Here is a 24,164-nt window from a genome sequence, read left to right as displayed (position 1 = left end):
GCAGAACCTGTTATTCTTTGAACCCATCCTAAAACACCCCACAGAAACAAATTCTGGGGAGTCTTTATATATTACCTGGAAGTGTGATGGACAAAGGGCAAGTGTTCTATTGAAATCTCGGATGCACTTAGCTTGTCCGAGCTGCATTCTACACAGCCCTCGCTGATAAAAAGCATCAGGGTAACTTGAATGTAGTCTGATAGCCATATTAAAAGCATCACGGGCCTAAAAGAATGACATATCATCTAGATTAAATATGGTCTGTTTGTACAGCTGTAAACATAGGCTGTTAAACAACTGATTCATTGTACAGCAAAGTATAATCTATTTATGCAGTTGAAATCCAACAAGTATCTGCATTGGTTTTGATTGCTTTCATCTATCTGCAGCTACTTAAAGTACCCCAGTAATGCAATCATAACCACAAGAAGGTACAATCTAACTCGCTTAATAATCTCATTTCTTCAGTGGTTTATCCAAGCACATGGTTTGTCAGAGCTGAAACAGTGAAGTTATTTCTTACAACAGACTAACATGGTTAGCATGCAACTCCTTTAAAATCCATCCAGATGTTTTTTCCCCACACAATTCACATGAACTTACAAAATCATGAGCTTTTCCTAGATCTGCAGCTATAATATCAGATGTGCACTGATATAGAAAGTCACCTTTTGCAATTGTCATGTATTATTGCATTAGATAGTTCAGACAACTTTGACAGCCTTCTTCCAAAAGAATATCACTCATGACAATTGGGGTTGGAGGCAGACAGTGCAAGGAATTATTACCCTACCCTGTGAAAATCTGCTTTCAAATATTTCTAGTTTCAGTCTTGAGCCTTTTAGCAAATCAGCAACTGGCACGTTTACTAAAAATCAACATTGAAAACATTTGCATGAACACAAACTAGGCCAGCCACAAAGCTCACTGACTTTATAGAATCAACGGCATGGGTTGAAAAGGACTTTAAAGATCATCTTGTTTCAATCCCCTGCTCTGGGCAGGGTTGCCAACCACTAGAGCAGGATTCCCAGAGCCACATCCAGCCTGGCTTTGAATGCCACCAGGGATGGGGCATCCAAAATTTAATATGTTTTTAACAAAGAAATCTCTAATCAGAAGTATTGATTTCATTGAAATAATGCAAATATAATTTCCTTAAGTAAGGCAGTGTCATAGATAAGATAGGTGCCAAATAGAACCATCTAGAGGGATGTTTTGAGCTACAGTAATATAGAAGAAGGTTAACAAAATATAGCCAAATCCATAATTAATACAATAATCTAGGAATTCCCTTGTCCAAGTTTAGTACTAATTGACTTAGCCACTGATATGCTACCAAGTACCTGTCTATAAGGTCTTTGAAAATAAGCATAAAGAATAAGAAATTCATGTAGTTTTTATAACATTAGAATGCAAACTAATGTCATACAGAAAAAAAAAAAAAAAAAAAAAAAGTCGTAACATTAGCACTGAAAAAAATATATTCACAAACTTGCAGGACAGTCTAATGTACATTGTGAGTTAAAAAGAAAAATGCTAAAAACAATGGAGGCTGTTGAAAATATTGAAATCATTCATTTGGTTATCATTTTTTACAGGCAGTGGAGTCAAAGGCTAACACATTGTATATAATTAATACCAACCTGTAATAAATTTGTTTGCTCCATATAACACAGGCCCATAAGATAATACATTTCAGCAGCCTCAAATGCATTATGTAGGATTTTTGCTGAGGTCATCTGAAGCTCTATAGCTTGTTTAAAACTTTCCACAGCATCCTGCAACACAGATAATACTACTAGTTACAAAGCACTTAACTGAAATCTGCAAGACTTGTTAGTCATTTTCAATTATTTTTAAAAGGTTTTCTTAGTCTGAAACATTAAGGTAAAAATGACTACTAGAGTGTTACTTGATGCTGCTGCATTTAGACATTCTCTTGATCTCTGAACTGTTCATATAGACTGACTAGAAAAATGGACATTTTTGTGTGATTTTTATATAACAAAGTAGCTATTGTACATGATCTAGAGATAACAGTAGAAATGAAATGTATGCTATTTAGGAGCATAATTATAACTATTTATTGATTTTCCTTGAAATGTCAATTTTTTTTCTCTCTCTTCTCAGGAAGAAAACATATCTTTTGATGGAGTATGATGATAATGAAGTACTTGCTGCAGGTATCTTTATGTAAATAATAATAAGAAGAAGAACAAACAGTTATGTAAAATACATCTTTATTCCATAAACAACTTGCATAAACTTATTACTGATAAAGAAATATACCAAAATCCTGAATTGAAGAAATTTAGGTGAACGTGAACAACCTCTCAGAATACTTGAGATCTATGAGACGTGGTAAGAATTTATGCTTTTTTTAATAATTCTTTGTCTTAAAGGAGAGAATAAGGAAGACAACCAGGAAATTAAGATCAGTTCAAGATAAACTATTCCTTTGCCTTTAAGGATTATGAAAGGAAAATATCTGAAAGTTTAAATATTAAGAATAGTAAAAGAATTATAACATTTTTCTTGAAAAATGAAAAAAAAAAAAAAAAAAAAGTGTTCAGAAAAATCAGCCTGAAATACCAGTAGCTATAGGGGTGTCTGCAAATACTGTGGCTGCTTACCTAAATTGTCATCAATGTAGTGGATGTTTTAGACAAAACAGATCTGCATTTATTGCTATTTTAAAATCCTTTTATTCTATTCCTACAGTTAAAAAAAATACTCTTATTTCAAGAAAAAAAAACAGTACATATCAGAACTCACATATGATTCTAAAGGCACAGCTGATTCTCAGAGCAGTATAACCTGAAGGCTGATCACATTCCCATATCATGAGATTTATGTAATAGCTTTCCAAAAGAGGTGGCAGTCCTCACCTCTGAGAGCAGGGAAGGACTCTGAGAAATCAGGGAAGGACTGTAATAAACATCCTCTTAACCATGACAACTGAAAATGTTTGGGTAGGATGCTTCTAGTGATTGCCATCTTTGACTTAGCATTCTTTTATAGACAGCAGAAATATTAATGTTGTGCTATGGCTTGAAATGAACAAAACACACAAGCCTAGCAAAAAAAAAAAAAAAAAAGTTGAGTGAGCCAAGAGGATTTATCTGGTACAATCCCAGGGAGCAGGAGTATAATTTCTGCACAGTGTACACCTGATGTTCATTTAAAAAGATGCTGCAAAAATTAAGCTATAAGGAAATAGAAGGATCATTCATGTCAAATACAGAACTCAATGGATAAGGTAGATCCAATGTTTTCTTGATCTACCTGTTGCTTCCAGCTGTTGTGTTTAGGGAAAAAGGACTCTGTACATTTTGTAAAAATAAATAGGACTCTACAAGAAGAAATAGCCTATCCATACTGCCAATTTCAACAATTCTGCAGGCATCAAGCGCTGGCTAACTGCAGGAGGCAGAGGAGTGACAGCATTTGTTAAATTCTGAGATGTGAATATTCACAAAGTTGAGAATACACCTGCAACTATATATTATATATTAGTTCACATACATTCAATTTTGTACAACATTTTATTAGACACAAAATGCCAGGCATAATTCTGTTTTATTTCACAAGAAACAAAATTATGACATACAGTCAACCTTAACCTATACAACTGAATCTATAAATTTTTTAATTAAAATGTGTTAAAATTAAAATTGCCTAATTTATGCTGAATTAATAGTGCTGCTGTTGTTCAAAAATTTTACCCAGATCTTATAATTTAAGCAGTGAAGTACTACGAAGATTTATTATTATACTAGGAGATTTTATAAAATATTAAAAGAATTAAGAAAAAAATTGTCTTGTTTGGCATATGTATATAAATATATATATATAATGTAAACATTTCTAACCTTTGTTTTCTCAGCTTTCATTTGTATTTTTCCTAGAAGAACAAACATTGAAGGCTCAGGCTGAGTTGCTATAGCTTTGCGTAAGCTCTCTATGGCTTTATTGTGATTTTGACAAAATGACTGAATGAGTGCTTGCTGAACAGGCTGAGACTTAAAGGATTCTGGAAGAAAACAACCATAAAAAGTGATCATCTCTTCTACTTCAACATATATTTCTACAGTATAAGATACCTTTAAACGATATGTAAACTTCAAAATGCTATTAAAATATTTTACATTTCAAAGCTTGTTTTATCAGCCATAAAAATAGAAAGAAACTAAATTCCACATAAAAGTCTGAATATGAACACTTAATTATCCGTGAGTGTAGTTCAACGGCTAAATACCAATAGCATTTACCTTCCTCGCCCCACATCTAAGAAGGATATGCTATGTGGGATTATCACCATATGTTTGCTTTGTTTTTATATGGTTATACTCCGTGTACCCACTCTTGGTCACTCCAGTGACAGGAAATTCATCTCATGCAGTATAACTATCCATATGGACTCACAAAGAGCTTCACAATGCACTGAACACTGCTGTTTTATGCCGAGCACATAACAAGGAACTACTATACTGCAACATTTTTACTGCTCAAATGTGTTGGGAAGGTTCAGTCCTAGAGATATCTGATATTTTGTTAGGGACTATATAAGCACAAAAGAGAATCCCTATTCATTTTTCCTTTAAAGCAGAAGTTACCAATATTGAAAGGAAGAAATATAAATAAAAATAAAACATAAAAAAGAACTCAAAAGATATAGAAAATTCAAAAAACACAGGTCATAGGCAATAATGTACACCATTATTTATACCATATTTAAATACCCTGTATTTTAGCTGATCTATGGTAATTAACCTATTTGTGTAATTGTGTGCCTGAATTTAAAAAGAAAAAACAATTTCTTGCTTACAGACCCTTGCCATGATTCACAACCATGTAGGCAAATTGACATTTACCTTCATCTATTTCTGCAAGTTGGTGAATACACAAACTTGCCAGCTCATATTTCTTCAAATCCATTAAATACCGTCCCCTGTAAGGAAATATTGATTAGATGCAATTAATAAAACTCTCTTCAAGTGTTTCTTTCAAACTGCAAATGCTGCTGCAATTTGTTTTCATTAATCTAAAAAGAGAAAAAGGAAAAACAATGCCTTCCAATAAAAACATAATTTTTTTCTTCATTTCCATCAGAAGTATCTCTCCAACTCTTAAATTTTTCTCTAACATGGGAGCACCAAGAAAATATATGCTTACTTCTTTTCAGATAGTGTGAATTACAAAAACATATTTTCTTTGTATTCCACAGATAGCAGTCCTTATTATTTTAAGACCTGTGACAATAATCTTAATATTGTTTCTAAAATCCATCACAAACTAATATCTGATATTCTGTTATCAAAGACTTTTTTTTGCCTCTCAGATCTCACTATCAGTCTAAGAGTTACTGCTAGCCAAACCATCCTTTGAGAGACAAATTAAGCAAACCCACTCGTAAAACTGGGAAAACACAGCATTATTAACTGGAACATAGTAACTAATTCTCCTAATACACCTAAGGAGTATTAGGATATCCCAACATACTAGGATATATCAGGATATCCCAACATTTCATTCTTAGTTATGGCTTTTCAGTGGAGGAAACAGCTTTATCTAGTAATTTTAGCTTTTAGTCTTGGTAAAGGTCAGTACTTCTCACTGAGCCAAAGATGGGGAAAAAAATAATTCAAAATTAAATTGGCCTGGACTTAGTCCTTCATATTCCTTGTGTTATTTGGATTCTGCAGACAAATCAGTGAAAGGCCCATCCACTTGGGAAAAACATTTAAAATGATTTTTTTTTTTTTTTAAGTTCAGACTTCCTGTACTGTCATTACACCTCTCCACATCTTTTTTTTTTTCCCCCCAGAAACGATATGCACCTCAATGAGCAAAATCCTGTATATGAAGGTCCCTCTTTCCAAACTAGAGATTATACTATACAGATATAAAGTTCCTAAGGTTTGAAAAATTCTAGGAATATACATTTTTAACCTATTGAGAGCAAGTTTCGTGTGATACAAGGTATCTACCAACAGCATTCTGCATCAGAAATTTTTTAAGAGTAAGATACAAGCGAAGACCTCAACTTTCGTACCTTAATATCCTCAGTTGTGACTTATTTGGATAAAGATGAATGGCTCGATTCATATCTTTCACAGCATTTGATAAATTATGAATCTGTAATTTAAAAAGAAACAACAATTTAACTCTTAATATGGACACAATTTGGAGACAATTATTATTTCCATAAATGGGGTTCTACAGGCTGCAATGCCCACATGGTAATAACTCATGAGGTGCATATGCCCTCAGCACTTATTTTTTTTTTTATTAAAAAGTCTGAAACATGCAACCTACAAATTTCCATATCCACAGGGCAGATTCTAACAGCAGATAGTTTCTTTACTTTTCCAAAATACAAATGAGGTTCTGGACTACTGGGAAAGGAGATCAAGTGATGAGATCTACATGCACAGATGTCCTTATTCATCTTCACTGCTGTAATGAATTTTCATTTATTTTCCAAGTGTCCGTGCCTGTGGTCCCATTGTTCTTCAGATGTGGAGGAGAAAGTAGATCATTTCAATGAAGGTCCCAAGGACAGATCCATCCAGATTGGTAGCTGCTAACTGGAACTGTCATCAAAGACTACCATGGATGGAATGCATACTGATCTTAATTTAGCTGCTGTACATATTTCAGATACTGGGGGAAAAGCAAACAAGCAAACAAAAACACTACAGAAGCAACCTAGCATTAGTGGATGACCTCCTATGTGAACTATCAGCTATCAGACACAACTTCTTAAAGGTGTAATCAGTCCATTTTGATGGACTCTGAGTTAAAAGTCATTTCCTTTAGTGGGAGAAAATTAACAGTGTAAGCAATTTCCCAAAACATTTTGCAAACTAAGCACTGTGAGAAACAGTTGTTTCAGTTCTGCCAATGACACTTTACATACATGTAAATTGTCACACTGAAGACCATATTCCTCGTACTCCTGAGAGGATCTCAAAAAGCAACTGTTAGCAGAAACTATTCTCAGATCCTATGCACATGTAAAATACTTTGCTTCATGGGAAATTAAAATATTTAAAACATCCCACTCCCATTTATAGTGAAAAAAAAAATGAGTTTCCAGAAAAGTGAAAATTCTCAAGAACATTCTGAATTGGTATTTCAAAATCTGTGGGTTTTTAATTTCAAAAGTGTATTTTATTAAAGCCTAGATCAGATGCACACTGATGTAGGGACAATCAAATGAACCTTGAAGTATTTTATGTCATTGCATCACATTCCAACAATATTTTACAATAATTGTAATGTATATAATTCTATTATGGTGATGAGGACCACTTGAAGTATATAGCTATAAATAGGTTCCAACATCTGTACGATACCAAGCAATAAATATTAAAATGCATTGAACAACCATAAATATAAATAAAGCTGTATTAAGTAGCCAACAAAAATGAAAGGAGCATATTACCTTATGATATGCTTGTGCTCTACATAAATAGGCTCGAACATTGAGAGGATCAATTTTAATTGCATTAGTAAACTGTCGAATAGCTTCATAGTATTGATCCAGATGCAACAGCAGTATCAAACCAATATTTAGGTAAGCAAAGATGACAGAGCTAAAAATAGATTTTTTTCCTTTTGTTATTGCAGGAAATGTGCCATTATATACATCCCACAACTTATACAGTTGTACACAACTTATACAGTATACTTATATATCTCCTTTTATGACATTTACAACAGTCTATTTTGTGACCACACTGAACATAATAGTAATTTACAGCTGAGGAGAAAACTATTTAAAAAACACCATCTCAGTAGTTTGCGATGCACACTAGAGGCTTTCTGTTCACCAAAACACCACTTCAAATGAGAAAAAAAATGGTGACAAGTTTCTTTGTCATGGAACAGACTAAGACTAGACCTAGCTGTTAGTTTTATATATAATGAATACAATAAGAAATACTGAATTCTTCAACACTAAAAACACATTTTGATTTTGAAAGATTCTGATAAAGCATACATGTTTTCCATCTAGCCTGCTCCCTTACTTTCTAGCATTTCACTTGGCTAGCAACTACGGAGACTCAGCTTTCCAGGATCTGCAGTATCTTATAGAGCCCTCTCTCTTGTAGACTGTTTCTAGGCAAGTTCTAGACTTCCAATAGCACAGCCAATAAAATGGAAGAGCTGAGGAGTTTTTACATGTGCCATAGGTGTAAAAACAGAACGGAAGCTTTTGCTCAAGACAAGACTGTTGAGGTTGCCTGAGGCTGAAGGAGAAGTCATTGTCTTTAAAGAACACAACTACTTCAGCTATAGGAATAGGAAGCTTTTTGCATATTGCTAAACGGCTTACGTGGTAGGGCTGCTACAGACATAATCTGTTTCCAAGGTATTTATAAGTGGTAGGAAGAAATGCAGTTCACAAGAACCATATTGGTTTCCATCACTAACCATAAAGGATCATAAGCCATTTTATTTTGTGCTGTTGGCTTCTGTTTTTTGTTTCTTTTAATTTTATTTTATTTCAGGGACACTATCTACTGTCTTCTGCTAAACAAAACATTGTGACATTTTCTTTGGGGGATAAATAAAAGGTGGGTGTGTGCCTGCACTGTAAAAAGATTCCCTCCCAAAAGACTAATTAAATTATTATGGCATGAACGCTTAAGGCTTTAACTAGGACTTCAATTTCATCTTTTGTCTGCCAAACCTTAATTTATTTTTACAAGTATATATAAGGTGAAGTAAAATGTAATTTTGAAATTTATTTAATAATTATTTATATTATTTTCTTACTGCAATAAATGGGGCAAAAGATATTATAAGACGTTATGGTTTTGTTTTAATTTCAGTGTATTTGCTGAATAATCAGTTCTGGTTCCACTTTCCTTTACTAGTACCCAGATAAAATCAGAATATAAACAAAATATATTAAAATGTTCAAGTTCGATTACCTATTCAAAGCTATGACACTTTCAAAGTCACAGATTGCAAGTGACCATTGACACTGCTTTGAGTAAATGATCCCACGATGAAGGAAAGAACAGAAATTTTCCTGAGTGTCATTGATGAGTACTGTGGGAAAGGGAGAATAAAAATCAACAGTTCAGGTACTCATATATATTTCTGTTACTCCCCGCAACTTATTTGGAGTTTACTTTTTACTCTAGCTTTCTTAGAGATTTATAGAATATCATAGATAAACAAAAACATAACATATTAGATCATAATACCAATGGTTTAATGTGGCTTCAAATATCTTCAAGACATATAATTCTCAATTAACCCAATAAAATTCTTAAAAGTGTAGTAGAAAAAGCTTTAGGAAGCAGAGGAAAAATAGCTAAGCAGTAGCAACAGCAGCAAGAGTTGATGTCTAGTAGCAAACAATAGAAATAAAAAAGGAACAAATTTTTAGCAAACACTGAAGTACAACCATACATTTCAATATTTTCTACAGGAAACAACTGCACTGTACAGTATAGTAATTACTGGTAAATGTTCATTTCTTTGTTTAACAACATATACACCTTTGAAATAAACAATACCAGAAACACTGAAGTCCTGAAGAGCTCTTTTTGGATCAACCTGTTGTAAAATGCAACCTCTATAATAGAATGCTTGCCAACAAGATGGGTCTAGATGAATTGCTGCTGCTAGGTCTTGTATTGCATTTCTATATTGCTGCTGTTTAGCATATGTTCTTCCTCGATACAGCCTAATAAGAAAGACAGTTCCTCTTTAAATACAATTTCTCTTAGAAAATTATAACTCAGTCATATTTTGAAGTCATAAATTATTACTTAGAAAATGAACAGGATGAGGCAAGTTAACATGAAGCATTCTTTCATTGTTTATGCCATGCAAGCTTTAAGAAATTATGTAGGGAAAAAATGTTTAAGAACAGAATAAGCATTCACTTTTATTTCTCAATTTAATAAAGCAAATCCGAAGGAACAACAACCTATAGTCCTAAAACCTATACTGTATAGGTAGATCATTGCATTGTACTTCCATAAATCAAGCTCAATATAATAGAGAACTGTATCAGCTTTGAGCATCACAGACTCTCTCAAATGGACTCTCTCCAAGTTCCAGAGTCCATTGGTACAGCATTTTGTATATGGAAGACACTAGATTTTGTCAAATCCGATGTAACAGAAAAGAAATAAATCTGTCTTCATCACTATTAAAGTTTTTTTTTTTTTAAAACATCCATTCTATTCTTCAAAATTTCTTTCAAAGAGATAAGTTTACAGAATCAGTTCCTATTATTTTCCACTAATTCTCAATTAAATTCCAGACTCTAGCAACTCTATAAATAAAATAAATCAAAGGCATAACTGAAAAAGTGTGAATAGATGGTAATGGCTGTAAAAAAATATTTTATCAATGCAAAATATAATATATAAAACATTTATTTATATTACTAAAGATAGCTTTCACATATCAAGTGAGTCTTATGTCACATCCTACTTCCTTCTATAAAGAATTATCATGCAAAATATATACTGTTCCTTTTTAAATCTAACACAGTCAGTTCCTCAAGAATTTAAATCACATGCCTGACTCCCCACAAACACAAGGCAGTGACACTAACCATACTCGCTAGGACTATTCACAGAGCTCACTCATCCACCTTTGAGCCTCAATGTAGTAAGTTGACCTTAGGAAGCCAACTGCAGCTTCACATTGCTTCAAGATTTTATTTTAAAATCAGAGTTTTAAGAAGCATCTGTAAATTACTTTAGTAGTTCAAGCAACCTGATGTCATTAGAAAGCTTTGCATAATTCTGTGGCTCCCTGTGATAAAGAAGATGAATTGACAGGTAAAAGATGCACATAGGAGAGTCCTTCACTAGCCCTTTCTATTCAGTTTGGTTAGAACAAGACATCTATCAACTTATGTGTTTATTTGTTGATGTCTACAATGTTAGCTGTTAGATATTTCCATTATAGATGAAGATCTAGTGAACATAATCCAAGGAGATGAGAGCAATTCAGCTCATTCAAAAATGAGCACTTACTGGTTTCAGAGCTATATAGCTCTCCAGGCTTTACATAAGTGTTCAGATGCATACTGATTCTATCTGGAATCTATTACATGTATTGGCTAGATTGCCCTTGGTGTTAATGGCAGTTCAGACTTTTACATCCCAAGGAGACAACATGCTTACACCTAAATTCAAGGTATCATAATCTGGCATCAAATCCTCACATTTTACTTTTATTTTACAGATCATAGTATAGAAAGAATGTGATTTTTTGCAGGAATTATATTAAAAATATTCACATTTTCTAGTGGCAAAATGATTTTTAAAAAATCAGCCTTTGTAAGTCAAAACTCAAAATCATTGTTATAATTCAAAAATAAAGATGTTTCTTATCCATACATTCATTTATTTTTTCCACAGAATACATCAATTCAGCATATGCTAAAACTAGAACTGTCAAGACAATCAGTGTAAATTAGACATAGAAATATACAATCCTTAAGGACATTCTTCACTTTGAACATGTATTTAAATCCAGCACTTTACAGCAAAGCACACATGCACGTGCTTAAGTCCAACTGACTCTATATTTGCATTACTCCAGTGGAATTTGAGCACATGGTTCTGTGCATAGCTAAATTAAGGTCTAGGGACTAATCTAAAGTCATTAAAGCAATAGAAAGATTCCCCGATGAATATCATGGCCTAGAAGTCTGATTCTATTTCTATTATACATCTCTTTGGAAATGCAATTGCTTTATTATTGTTTAATGCGCAGTTAGTCTTTCACATATTAATATTATTTTAACAATCCACTTAAAATTCAAATACTTGTCAAATTATAAACTATACCTTGCCTGAGCATTGCTAGGGTCTTCCCTGATCACAGCTGTAAAATCCTGAATAGCTGTAGTCAAAACTGATTGGTCAAAGAAATATATTCCATGCTTCATAAGTGCATCTGTTCTTTTTGGGTTATACTGAAAACACTATAATGAAAAAAATAATTACTTGATGTTATTCCTCAGTCTTAATATTCCTACTGATTAAAAGCCTTAACCAAGCATAAAAAGAATGTTAATTTATTCTCAGGTTTCCTTTTTTATTCTCTTGTCCTTTAGTGTCTATTGTCATTTTCATTAACTGTAGAGTGAAATACAAAAGCAGTGACACAAGGTTATCAGTGCCTGATAATTTGTAGACATTCAGTAATTTATTGAATTACTTGGCAGGAGTAACATAAATCACATACTTATTCCTATGGCACTAATTTGTTTAAACATCATTTCCTTAAAAGGATATCTGTTCTCCAAGCTATTTTCCAAATAGAATTCACTTTTAAAGTTATACAAAATTGCTACATTATTGTAACAATACAAAAAAAGTTAACTTACTTTGGCATAATCATCCATGGCCAATAATAATTGATTTTCCTCAAAATACATCTCAGCTCTCCTGAAATAAATGTCATCATCTGTTAGGAAGCATTGTATTGTGGAACTATAATTGATGATTGCCAATGTATTATCACCCTGTTTTCTGTAAATTTCAGCCTTTGACAGGTACGCATCTGAAAAAAACCCCCCAAAACACAAAAGGCACTATTTAGTGGCCCAAAACAATGTCATCTCCTTACAAGGTAGTTAATACAAGCAGTAAAAACAATTAATTATACAGAAGGTTAGGAAGTTTATTTTTAATCTGAGTGACAGAGCTCAAAAAGTTTACAGCTGCAGCTGTGTTCTCAGTCCTTGAGCCCATGCAGCTGTAAACTGATTGTTCTTGTAGGATTTGCAGCTCTTTGCTCTCAGTAGAGCTCGGTAGAAATGGTCCATCAAGCCATTTGAGTGTAGACCTGTTGACCACAAATAAATATAAAGAGATTTAGTTTAAATGGACCAATACAACACTGTACTGAATCTGGTTGGGATGTAAGTAACGTTTCTCATAACAGCCCATATGGTGCTGTGTTTTGGTTTTGGGGCTAAAACAGCATTGATAATACAGCAGCTGGCTGTTACTGAACAGTGCTTGGACAATGTCAAGGCTTTCTGTTCCCCAACAGAGCCCACCACCACTTCCCCAACGCATAAGCTGGGGATGGGCAAAAAGTTGCGAGGGGTCACAGCTGGGACTGTGGCACAGCTAACTTAAGTTGGACAAAGGGATATTCCATACCATATCATGTCATGCTCAGCAATAAAAATATGAGCTTAGAGGAAGAAGGGAAGATGATGGTTGTCTTCTAAAGTGGCCATCACTCAGAGTCTGGCTGGCATTGCTCTGATTTTGAGAAGTGGTGAGTGATTGCCTTTACTTCTTTTGTATCTGTCCTCTTTACATGTTAAACTGTCTGTATCTCTGCCTACGATTTTTCTCACTTTTGATGTTCCCATTTTCTCCCCTGTTCTGTGGCGTGTAGTGTAAAGGAGCAAGAGAACAATTGTATAGGCACTTAGCCACAGGCTGGAGTCAAGCCACTACACTTACACACCACCAATGGTTAAACATTTCCCAGTATCTCCTAATAAATTTCTAGTGAAGTTCAGAATAAAAGACCCAAAGATGAAATTGTAATAGATCACGGAAACAGAACAGCAGATGCCAACATCACCAGTAATTTTTTAAGCCTCCGCATGATCAAATAATAGAAAACTTCCAAATGATCATCACAGAAGTAGGATGTTCCCATTTTCATGTTCTGTAGCAGGCCACGCAAACAACACAGAATATGATGAAACAGAGCAGTCTTCAGTAGACAATGACAATTTGATGAAGGAGTAAAATAGTTCCTCCTGATCCCTGATCAAGCAAGCCTGACCTATGATCAGTTAGATCAGTTAAAACCAGAGCATAAGCAAAGGACCTGAATAAGCAAAGGAAAAAAAAATATATATATATTCCCTGGTCATTACAGATAGCTAGCCAAATTCCTGATTAACATATAACAGATATCTACAAAAACAGCAAGTCCCTCTCTTCCAATATACTAACAGATCTGACACCCAGGGACCAGTATGAACTTAAATCTGTCTCTAGGAATATTGTTATAAAATTTGTTTCATATTATCAAGCTTAATTTTAAGCTCCTTGGCTACACTATCCAATTTAGAAAGCCACTCCAGAGCTTCACTCCTAAAAACGTTAGGAACACCTTTTAATTTGCGACTCACATTTATCCAATACAAATGTACAATGACGATCTTGTGCTGTCATCCTTCAATTTCAATATTTTCTCTTCATGGCAAACAGCTCCCAACATGACTTTTTACAAATACTTGTATTATAAATGTAGACTTTCATAGACTGACTGATCATCTCCAGTAGTTTAAACTACAGATTGAGGACATGTAATAAATGTATTGTGTTCAGAACAACAACACGGTGACTTTAAAGTTTAGTATATTGCTTAGCTGTCCTTTGGATGTTCTTCACAGAAAAGAGATTTTAGCAAAATAAAGTCATCTGAGTTATTTGAAGAATCATTAAAAAAAAAAAAAAAAAAAAAAAGATTAGATCAAGAGGTTGCTCTCAAATTTACCTAGTCCAATGACCTGCTCAAACTGGGGCTAATCTGGAAAGTGAGGTGAATCAGCTCATGGTCTTTTCCAAATTTATAATCTCCAAGAAGTATCTGCTCGCTCCAGTGCTTAACCATTCCTCTTGTGAATGGGGCCGGTCCTCTTTAATTGGGGCCGGTCCTCTTTAATATCTTCATCGATGATCTGGACGAGGGCATTGAGTGCACCCTCAGTAAGTTTGCAGATGACACCAAGCTATGCGCATGTGTCAATCTGCTTGAGGGTAGGAAAGCTCTGCAGGAGGATCTGGATAGGCTGCACCGATGGGCTGAGGTCAACTGCATGAAGTTCAACAAGAATCATAGAATGTCCTGGGTTGAAAAGGACCTTAAAGATCTTCTAGTTTCAACCCCCCTCCTCTGGGCAGGCTTGCCAACCACTAGAGGAGGCTGCCCAGAGCCACACCCAGCCTGGTCTTGAACACCTCCAGGGATGGAGCATCCACAACCTCTCTGGGCAACCCGTTCCAGTGCCTAGTATCTAACCTAAATCTCCCGTCTTCACTTAAAACCATTCCCTTTCTCCTGTCACTATCAACACATGTAAACATGTGTTCCCCCTCCTGTTTATATGCTCCCTTCAAGCATTCAGAGGTCTCCCTGGAGCCTCTGAATGGCCAAGTGCCGGGTCCTGCACCTGGGGCGCAATAACCCCAAGCAGAGCTATAGGCTGGGAGAGGAATGGTTGGAGAGCTGCCAGGCAGAGAAGGACCTGGGAGTGATGGTGGATAGTCGGCTGAATATGAGCCAGCAGTGTGCTCAGGTGGCCAAGAAGGCCAACGGCATCCTGGCTTGTATCAGGAACAGTGTGACCAGCAGGGCTAGGGAGGTGATCGTCCCCCTGTACTCGGCTCTGGTGAGGCCGCACCTCGAGTACTGTGTTCAGTTTTGGGCCCCTCGCTACAAGAAGGACATGGAGATGCTTGAGCGGGTTCAGAGAAGGGCGACGAAGCTGGTGAGGGGCCTGGAGAACAAGTCCTACGAGGAGCGGCTGAGGGAGCTGGGCTTGTTCAGCCTGGAGGAGGCTCAGGGGCGACCTTATCGCTCTCTATAGGTACCTCAAGGGAGGCTGTAGAGAGGTGGGGGTTGGTCTGTTCTCCCACGTGCCTGGTGACAGGACGAGGGGGAATGGGCTTAAGTTGAGCCAGGGGAGTTTTAGGTTAGATGTTAGGAAGAACTTCTTTACTGAAAGGGTTGTGAGGCATTGGAACAGGCTGCCCAGGGAAGTGGTGGAGTCACCATCCCTGGAAGTCTTCAAAAGACGTTTAGATGTAGAGCTTAGGGATATGGTTTAGTGGGAACTGTTAGAGTTAGGTCAGAGGTTGGACTCGATGATCTTGAGGTCTCTTCCAACCTAGAAATTCTGTGATTCTGTGAATATTTTTAGGGCCAACTGAAAATTGATTTGTTGCAGCTTGTGTCTATTGCCTCCTGTTTTGCTTAGCATTTCTCAGAAAATTCTGTCTCCTCTATTACTATCCCTTACATAGCTGAGGACAGATTTCCCCCTTAGTTTTACCTTCACCAGGCTAATTCAGCTCCCTCAGCCCTTCTATATATATGGAAGGCCCCTGACCATCTTAATAACTTTCCAATGGACCCTCTCCAGCTTCTCTCTCTCAACAAGACAGTATTGGAAGCGTAGTAGCATCACAAACAGGTACAGGGGAACCACTTTCTCTGACCTACAGGGCCATGCTTTTGCTAATGCATCCAGTGTACAGCTAGCCTCCCCTGCTGAAAGTCCATACTAATGACTTACATTTGACTGCTCATGGACACAAGAGCACCCCAACACCCCTTCCTGTAGATCTGCTATCTAGCCACTAGTCCCCAGTTCACACAGATAGTCAAATAAAAAAATTCTGCCAACTCTTCTTCACAAGTTGTAGACCAAACCTGATCCTTTTTCTTGGTCTGTCAAACAGATAGAACTTTTCCCTTTTAAGTTCCTCCTTCCTAGTATAAAGGTTGCAGGAGAACAGGACTGACTGAATACACAATAGCACACAGTCCCCATTATAGGATTATCAGCTTTTCACATTAAATTAATAGATACAATTTCCACCAGTTCTCTTTTTTTTTTTTTTAATGAAAATATGAAGTACATTTTCTGTCCCAAATCTTTGGGGATTTATGTCTGCTTTGTAATTTTTCTATAATACAGATAAAATAATTGATGTAACGCTAAATACTTACAAAAAAACTTTTGCAGAATTAGGCAGCTAGAGAAAAAAAAATGAAAAATGAACTGCTTAAAAAGTTAAGTTACACTTTCACAGATACTTACCTGCCTTATTTTTGTTCATTTTAGTTATGAAATTCAGGTCATCCAAAGCAGCATAAATTTTATCTTGAAAGAGGTAAATCAAATGTCTATGCCAGTAAGCATCAAGTAGTAGCGGTTCTAAGCTTATAGCCTATGAACAAAATAAGGAATAAATAATTTATATTGCAGAAGAAACTTCTCAAATATGCTAACAATAGTATATATGGAATGAGAAAAAAATGTCTGCACTGAAATTATTTTTAATGTCTTAGACTGACAAGGTTCTATTTAATCCAGAAACGTGAAAAGTATGTCTGATCCACTCATCTAAAAACACAGTGTGCTTACAAAGATGCAGAACCAGAGTCTAATCTACCAGCATGCAGTAGAAAATACAAATCAGCTGTGATATCACCATGTTTGATTATTTCTTTATAATAGTTATCTGAATTATTTCTAGAAAGTCAGAAGTAGTCCTGCAGGAATCCCAGGGAATAAAAACTTAGAAACAATCTTGTTCATTGCTCTTCTATTTGAAAATAAGAAATAAGCATGTCCCCATGAAAAAAGAATCAGCTTTTCAAACCATGTTGTTATAATTCCTATAGAAAGCATGTAATATTCTGTAAGAAATATCATTTGACAGATATTATCAAACAAATAATATGTATGATTGTATTCACTACACATATAATAAAGATTTAACAGCCACATGGAAACAAATATAGAGACCGATACATATCTGAGACTGATCTGCTACAAAAGTAATTCTCAAATTTGGGTCTGTGAGCCATTTCTCAGATCCAAGAAAAGTCAATAATGTTTTCACTAGAATATGTAATTGCTTTACAAGCAATTTAGATGGTTGATATTGGCTCATTGGCTAATGAGCCACTTTGTCAGTGTTGAATTTTTAACCTTTCAGACACTTGACAATCTGTTTCTAAAGTTTGGAGTAATTTAATTTATTTACTTATTTATTTATTTATTTATTTATTTTGGACAATATTTTTACTGTTTTTTTTCCTTCTGGTTAGTTGTTCAGGGTATTGGGTGGAAGTAATGGCAGCTTTTGTACTGCTATAAAAAAAAAAAAAACTTTAAAAAGTTGAATAAATAAATACACAAAAGAACATTATTACTACTGTATAAAATTCATGTCAAATGACAGCTTAATCATAAACAGGAAATACATTATTTTTCATTTTATTTGCTCACTATGCTTTTGCAGAAATTAGAAATGTATTTGTTATATGTTAGCAACATTCCTGTGTCTAATCATCTCCTATTGATGAATTCAGATACTCTTTTATCAAGGTGCATGATAGGAGGAAAATAGCTTTCCAAGCCAAGTGGTTTGGAAACTTACTTTTTCCAAGTCTTCCATAGCTGACTTTAACTTCCCTAACTTTTTTTGTATTGCTCCACGCCTGCAGTAGTGAAAAGCTGAAGGATGCTCATCCTTTTCTATTATCTCGGTCAGTCTTCTTACTTCTTCTTCTAAATCATCAATACTAACTGTTTCACCTTCAAGCAGAACAGGCTGTATTGAGTCAACTAATTCTATTGGTAGATTTGCTTCTTGAGAGTCCACTGCATTAGTCCCTTTTAGTAGCTCAATACCCTCAGAAGAATTCTCACTAGGAGGGAAAGTTTCATCAAACCAGCTGTTCCAGATTGCACTGACCCATACACGAGCAGAAGTTTCTTTTGGAATTCCACCCCTCACTTTTGCAAACTTTTCAAAATCTAACAAACAAGGAATGCTGGGGCTCCGATATTCTTTGATTTCTGGAGACAACTTGATAATGAATTTGTCGTGAGTAGGAAGTCTTCCCAGAGACACGGACCTAAGGAAAAATATTACTGAAATTAACTAAATATTCCCAGATATATTACCAATATCAAATTACAATCTGCCAGTCAACAATTGAAAAACCTATTGTTAACTATCTTGTTAGTGATTTTTTTTAAACTTACCAGCCAATTATAAGTTAGAGAGAGAATACAGAGGTAATATTTTATACATATTTATAATATTTATCTAACATTTATAATATTTTATACATAAGGATCCCATTGGGGAAAAAGGGAAACTGAAGAAAAAGTAAAGCAATCCCATATGTGAATGACATGTAAAATAGTACAAAGATTAAAAAAAAAGAGGGTTCAGCAAAACTGATATGAAAGCCATGAACAGCAAACATACAGTACTGTCTAAAACAAGACTTTGGAAAAAGACCACCATCTCCCTTAGTGACAGCTCAGCATGCCAGGCTATCACACCATAGTTTAAGCAGCTTTTATTTTCATTACAATAAACCTCAAGAAAGGTGGGAGAAAAGAAGCAGCAGAAAAAAAGGAAAGGCTGAATGGGAAACTGGTCTGAAGGACCAGGCCTAAGAGTAAATATAAGTACAATAAGGACACTGCACACAAAAACAGACAACCTTTGGGAGTTTTTGGAGCTCACAACAAGCGTAAGTATTTAAGAAATATCACTCTTCCAAAACCAAAACAAATTAGATGTTTTGTAAAGTATCCTATGTCATAAGTATATAAATAATAACCATTTACTAGAAAAATATTTATACCTTTTATTTTTCTGTATCACTCTAAAGCAAACCACTTGCTTCTTGTAATCAATATAGTTCATGGTACAACTGAGGTTAGTCCAGCCTAGCAATTCAGTTTCCTAAGAACTTAGAATTTCCTCGTCTTTCAGAAGAAAGGTTTTTGACTATTTTTAATCTTACATTTACACTTAAAGACTCTTTTGTTGTTACATGAAACCACACCATTTCTGTTTAAAACACTATATTTAGTAAATGTCCTAAAGATATCTCACACAGTAAAAAAAAAAAAAAAAAAAAAAAAAAAAAGCACTACTTAATATGTAAGAAGATTAAACCTGTAATTATATAACATAGCTACAAATTGAAATACATTCCTTAAAATGTCAATACACTAATTAAAGAAAACCTTTTAAGAATCCTTGGGGGTTGAATTAATTTCTTAATCACAGCTTCTAGTTTTCTAGGATTTATTGTTTTCTTTGATTTCTTTGTTTTCTTTCTTCTTGGGAAAATGGTGTATTTAATTCCAGCCTTTTCAGCTCTCTGGACAAGTAAAATATTCTCACTATCCTCTTGTCCAGTTGAAGTAGGCATTTTTTCCACTGGTGTGTCTGTCTGCATTGACTGAGGATCATCACAGGCTTGATTCAATACATGCTTGGTAGGGGAGCTTTTCCCAATCTCTCTCTCAACCTTTGGCTCAGCTATCCGTTGCTTCATAACCTCCAACTCTTTCATGCTGGTTTTGAAATTAGATGACATCTTTAAATTAGTTTCACATTTGAAAGCGGCCACCTCCACAGCTGACACTGATCTCTTAATTAAACGTATCTGTTAAAAAAATAGGATTTATTTAGATGTTCATTTGAAATAAGATTTATATATAACATTTGGCTAGTTTGAATGGACTATATGTTGTGCTCTGGTGCTTAATTATAATTACTTATTAAGCAAGTAATATTTGCAGTAAGACATATATTGCTTCTCACTTTTTTTTTTTTTGTTAATTCCAGTATGCTGGTAAAACTTACACTATAATATAAGGCGTAACACCTTTGTTAAAGAAATTAAAATGCAATTTCATGTCCACTGTCTGAAATTGTTAATCTTAAAAAAAAAAAAAAAAAGCAAAGCACTTAACAAGACTACTTCTGTTAGAACACAAAACTGATATTTTAAAATCAGGCATCAGTGCTTAGTTAAATTGCAGATATGGTGTTTAAATTATTTATTATTTATACAGCTTCAATTGCCACCATACTTTATGTCTGTCCTTAAAATCACATGGTCACAATATTTTATGCAGGTCTTTATGAACTATATAGAGGTTTTTAATATAGACTTATACTTTTTCTTACTCAAAATCAAATCTCTTTATAAAATACATTCTATATAATTCTATAAAGTTCATCGTTGTACAAGTGTAAAATTTGCATTATTTACTGCAGCTTTATGTATTTTGTGAACACCTAACATTACTTCAATAGACATAAAAATACATAACACTTAATAGATTGAAAACTTCATGTTGATGCCCTGATACGTCTGAAACGCAAGGATCTGATGCTGCAAATCTTTACTCACTTATGTTGTTCCACTTATTTCAGGTTAGAGGAATATAGATTCCTCCAAAGGATCTCTCTCCAAAAAGAGAGACCTCTCTAAATGACTGTAAAGTTAATGGGGGGTTCTCATTACAAAGCTATGTTCTCATATTATGAAATGAAAATATTGAATGTAACCAAACCCCTAGAAAAAGACTTTTGAGACTCATTTTTGCATTTAATAAGAAAATCTTCAGTTCAGTGAAAGAATTTCTACAAGATCACAGTTTGGGAAAAAGTCAAAGTAAATATAAAATAATACCTCCGAGTTGTCACTGTCAGAAAAATTTGGCAGGGACTGGCATCTTCTCAGAGTTTTTGCCTATAGATAAAAGAAAGAGTGAAAATAACTCTAAATGAATCTGAGTCTACTATGAATGGAGCTTTCAGATAAATTCTGTTTTTAAAAGCAGAACTAATGCCCAAAGAAATCTGAACCTTTACACACACACACATAAAAACCACATACACACACACCTTTGCCAAACTAGGGTAAGGACCGCATTTGTCTGGATTTCTGGATGTCTTATGCCCATTTCCATTGCCAGGTGTCCAAAAATCCCAGTCACATTCAAAATACTCAGATCAATTAACACTACAGAACAAGGACAGTCAGTGGACATGTTCTATGGATGTATCTGCATTCTATGTAGATGCTCCAATCTCAGAACATACTGTGAATATTCCATACTGTTAATCACCCATAATGGATTTACTGTTGCTGTGGTTTAACCCAACTCTATCCTAGCTAAAACCAGGACAACTGTGTACGGACATGTCTTTTCAATTAAAATGCTTTAAGCCAGATTGTTCTTAAAAGTGTCACGTTCACTTCACAACAAATCACTTTAGTCACACAGATATTCCTGTCTTGGGAATCCCAGGCAACAAAACAGCCACATACAATCACCACAACAATCACTTCCAATAAAAATACCTCTATCTGCTTCATCTGGTTTTAATCCATTTTGATAGAATAGACCTACTTGTACAGGAAAACAGAAGTGGTACCCACAATATGGTACCAACACAACATGAGTAAAATATTTTAGCCAAATATAAAATAACAATTTAAAGTTGCTGCTGCCTATGAATATAGGAGATATGCAAAGCTTATCACAGAACACTTCCTTTTTTACATTAAATACTGAAAGATTCTCCTCATTATTTGTAGACAACTCCTGCAAGAAATGTTCAAAGCAGTGAACAATCTTTATCATAATGGTATTTATCTTTATGTTCTGCTTCCATGCCATCTTCAAGTCACATACTCTTGAATCACAGATCCTCAGATATCTATTGTCATTATTTAAAAGTTTCTTTCAAGGGCAAAAGCAAATATACCTTGACCAGCATGTTTTACTTCCAAATAGGAAACACATCATCCAACAGATCTTGACAGCTCTAACAGTCCCAACTCACAATTGGAACCCTTAATTAAAATGTAAAGCAGTACTTCCAATCACTAAATTATATCTGGGAACTCAGCTGCAGTAACAATACAGTATCCTCAGTTACCCCATTTCTGGCTGCAAATATATCCACTCATTGAAGTGGGTTTACGCTCTATAAATGACACAAAAGCTATTTGAAATGGTCAAGATTCCATAATTGGAAAAACCTGCACTACAACTCACAGCCACTTCAATTTCCCACTTACGAATCACCTGTACAGAATTCCTCACCTATCCTTCAATATTACATTTGAGAAATTTTACATAAAAATTTCACACATTGAAAACACTTCAACACTTCCCTGTTCTGCTTCTTGACTTTTCCAGTTTTTCAGATGTCTGGATATAGTGGAACATCCAATAAGCCTCTCTGTTGAGATGCATCATGTTCTCCAAAATCTCTTTATTAAAGGGAAGGGCATTACAGTCCCTCCCCTAAAACATCACCTAGTGCCATGCAAAATAAGAATTATCTTTAAAATATGCAATGACTCTTTCCAAGAACAGTCTAAGGTTTTAAAAAGTGAGATTTAGTATTTCCTATCTATTCAAAAATGAACCAAATATAAATACTGTTTTTCATTTGCAGAGATATATCTAACATAAAATTGCTTTTAGATGTCCCCTATACAGAAATATTTTGCCTTACAACTTCAAAAAAAGAACTGTTTTGCTAAGCTTAATTACATTAAAGCACCATAATACACACCTGTACATAATCATAGAAATCATGATCATCTTGCTCAGCTTCTAACTCTTCATAATCAATTAAAAAGTCTTCAAATACAACATCTTCAATAACATTGCTCTGAAATAATATATTTACGCATTTGAATACATGCAACATTATTGTTTGCCAGCTACAGGGAACATATTAGCAGGTAAATTAAGCCTATAACATAACTGAGCCAAAGAGTTATGATGATCAAGACCAGCATCACAGAAGCCATTTATCATAAGCTTCTAATGGACAGTCAGTAGAACACATACTTTAATGCAAGCAAGAATTACATGGTGCAAAATGGGCAAATAACCTGAGGAAACTGATTATTGATACCTGATTCTCTAAAGTTTTTATCTGTAGCCTTGGTAATTTATGTCAGCTCACAGTAGTGCATATAGTAACAACAACAACACAGCTCTCAGTTCAGGGCAGTAGGGCTAAGATATGACAAGCTATGTCAGAATTATGCATGGATTAACTGACAGCAGGAATAAGCATGCTTTATATATTGCACAGAGTTGTGAATTTGTTGTGAAATGCTAGTTTTTTCTGTAACTTTTGACATAGGAAAGTGCAGTGTGCTATGAATATGGATATGCTATAAGCATGCAGACTTACACAAATGGCTCACCTCTCACAACAATGTGACAGTAGTGGAGATTTTAAATTCAAAACATTTCAAACCTCAAATCTTCTTTGACAAAACAGATCTTGTTTGACATAATAATTACATCACATTTAATATATATCACAGCCAGAATAGCACAGCAGAAGAAAGTCTGTGCAAAAGTGGCTTTCAACAAAAAGGTAAAGACATTAAACAAGATAATATAATAGTAAATGATAATTAAGGATAACTGCTACCAGACGCTTTCTTATTGGGGAAACTGAAAGTAAACAATACCATTTAATACGTATTATTACAAACTGTACAACTTATATAAAGAGCTTATAATGTACAGAAGTGTT

The 24,164-nt window shown here is 34.7% G+C and overlaps 1 protein-coding gene across 1 annotated transcript in view; it reads right to left on the bottom strand.

The window, feature by feature from the left end:
* TTC6 (tetratricopeptide repeat domain 6) overlaps window positions 1-24,164 on the bottom strand; it is a gene marked incomplete at its 5' end in the record, with an annotated part of 58,320 nt that overhangs the window by 12,646 nt on the left and 21,510 nt on the right. The window contains 15 exons of the mRNA XM_082762827.1: window positions 76-225; window positions 1,647-1,781; window positions 3,876-4,036; window positions 4,878-4,954; window positions 6,059-6,141; window positions 7,454-7,604; window positions 8,949-9,069; window positions 9,543-9,712; window positions 11,841-11,977; window positions 12,383-12,558; window positions 16,859-16,988; window positions 18,207-18,687; window positions 19,820-20,244; window positions 21,280-21,339; window positions 23,181-23,279. Coding sequence (XP_082618953.1) covers window positions 76-225; window positions 1,647-1,781; window positions 3,876-4,036; window positions 4,878-4,954; window positions 6,059-6,141; window positions 7,454-7,604; window positions 8,949-9,069; window positions 9,543-9,712; window positions 11,841-11,977; window positions 12,383-12,558; window positions 16,859-16,988; window positions 18,207-18,687; window positions 19,820-20,244; window positions 21,280-21,339; window positions 23,181-23,279 — 2,556 coding nt within the window. The remainder of the gene's footprint in view (window positions 1-75; window positions 226-1,646; window positions 1,782-3,875; window positions 4,037-4,877; window positions 4,955-6,058; window positions 6,142-7,453; window positions 7,605-8,948; window positions 9,070-9,542; window positions 9,713-11,840; window positions 11,978-12,382; window positions 12,559-16,858; window positions 16,989-18,206; window positions 18,688-19,819; window positions 20,245-21,279; window positions 21,340-23,180; window positions 23,280-24,164) is intronic.

This window comes from Aythya marila (genome assembly GCF_965140915.1).
Source record: "Aythya marila genome assembly, chromosome: 5".
In the NCBI taxonomy this organism is placed as follows: Eukaryota; Metazoa; Chordata; class Aves; order Anseriformes; family Anatidae; genus Aythya; species Aythya marila.
Note: the sequence above shows the minus strand (reverse complement) of the source record. Positions and strands in the feature narration are given on the sequence as shown.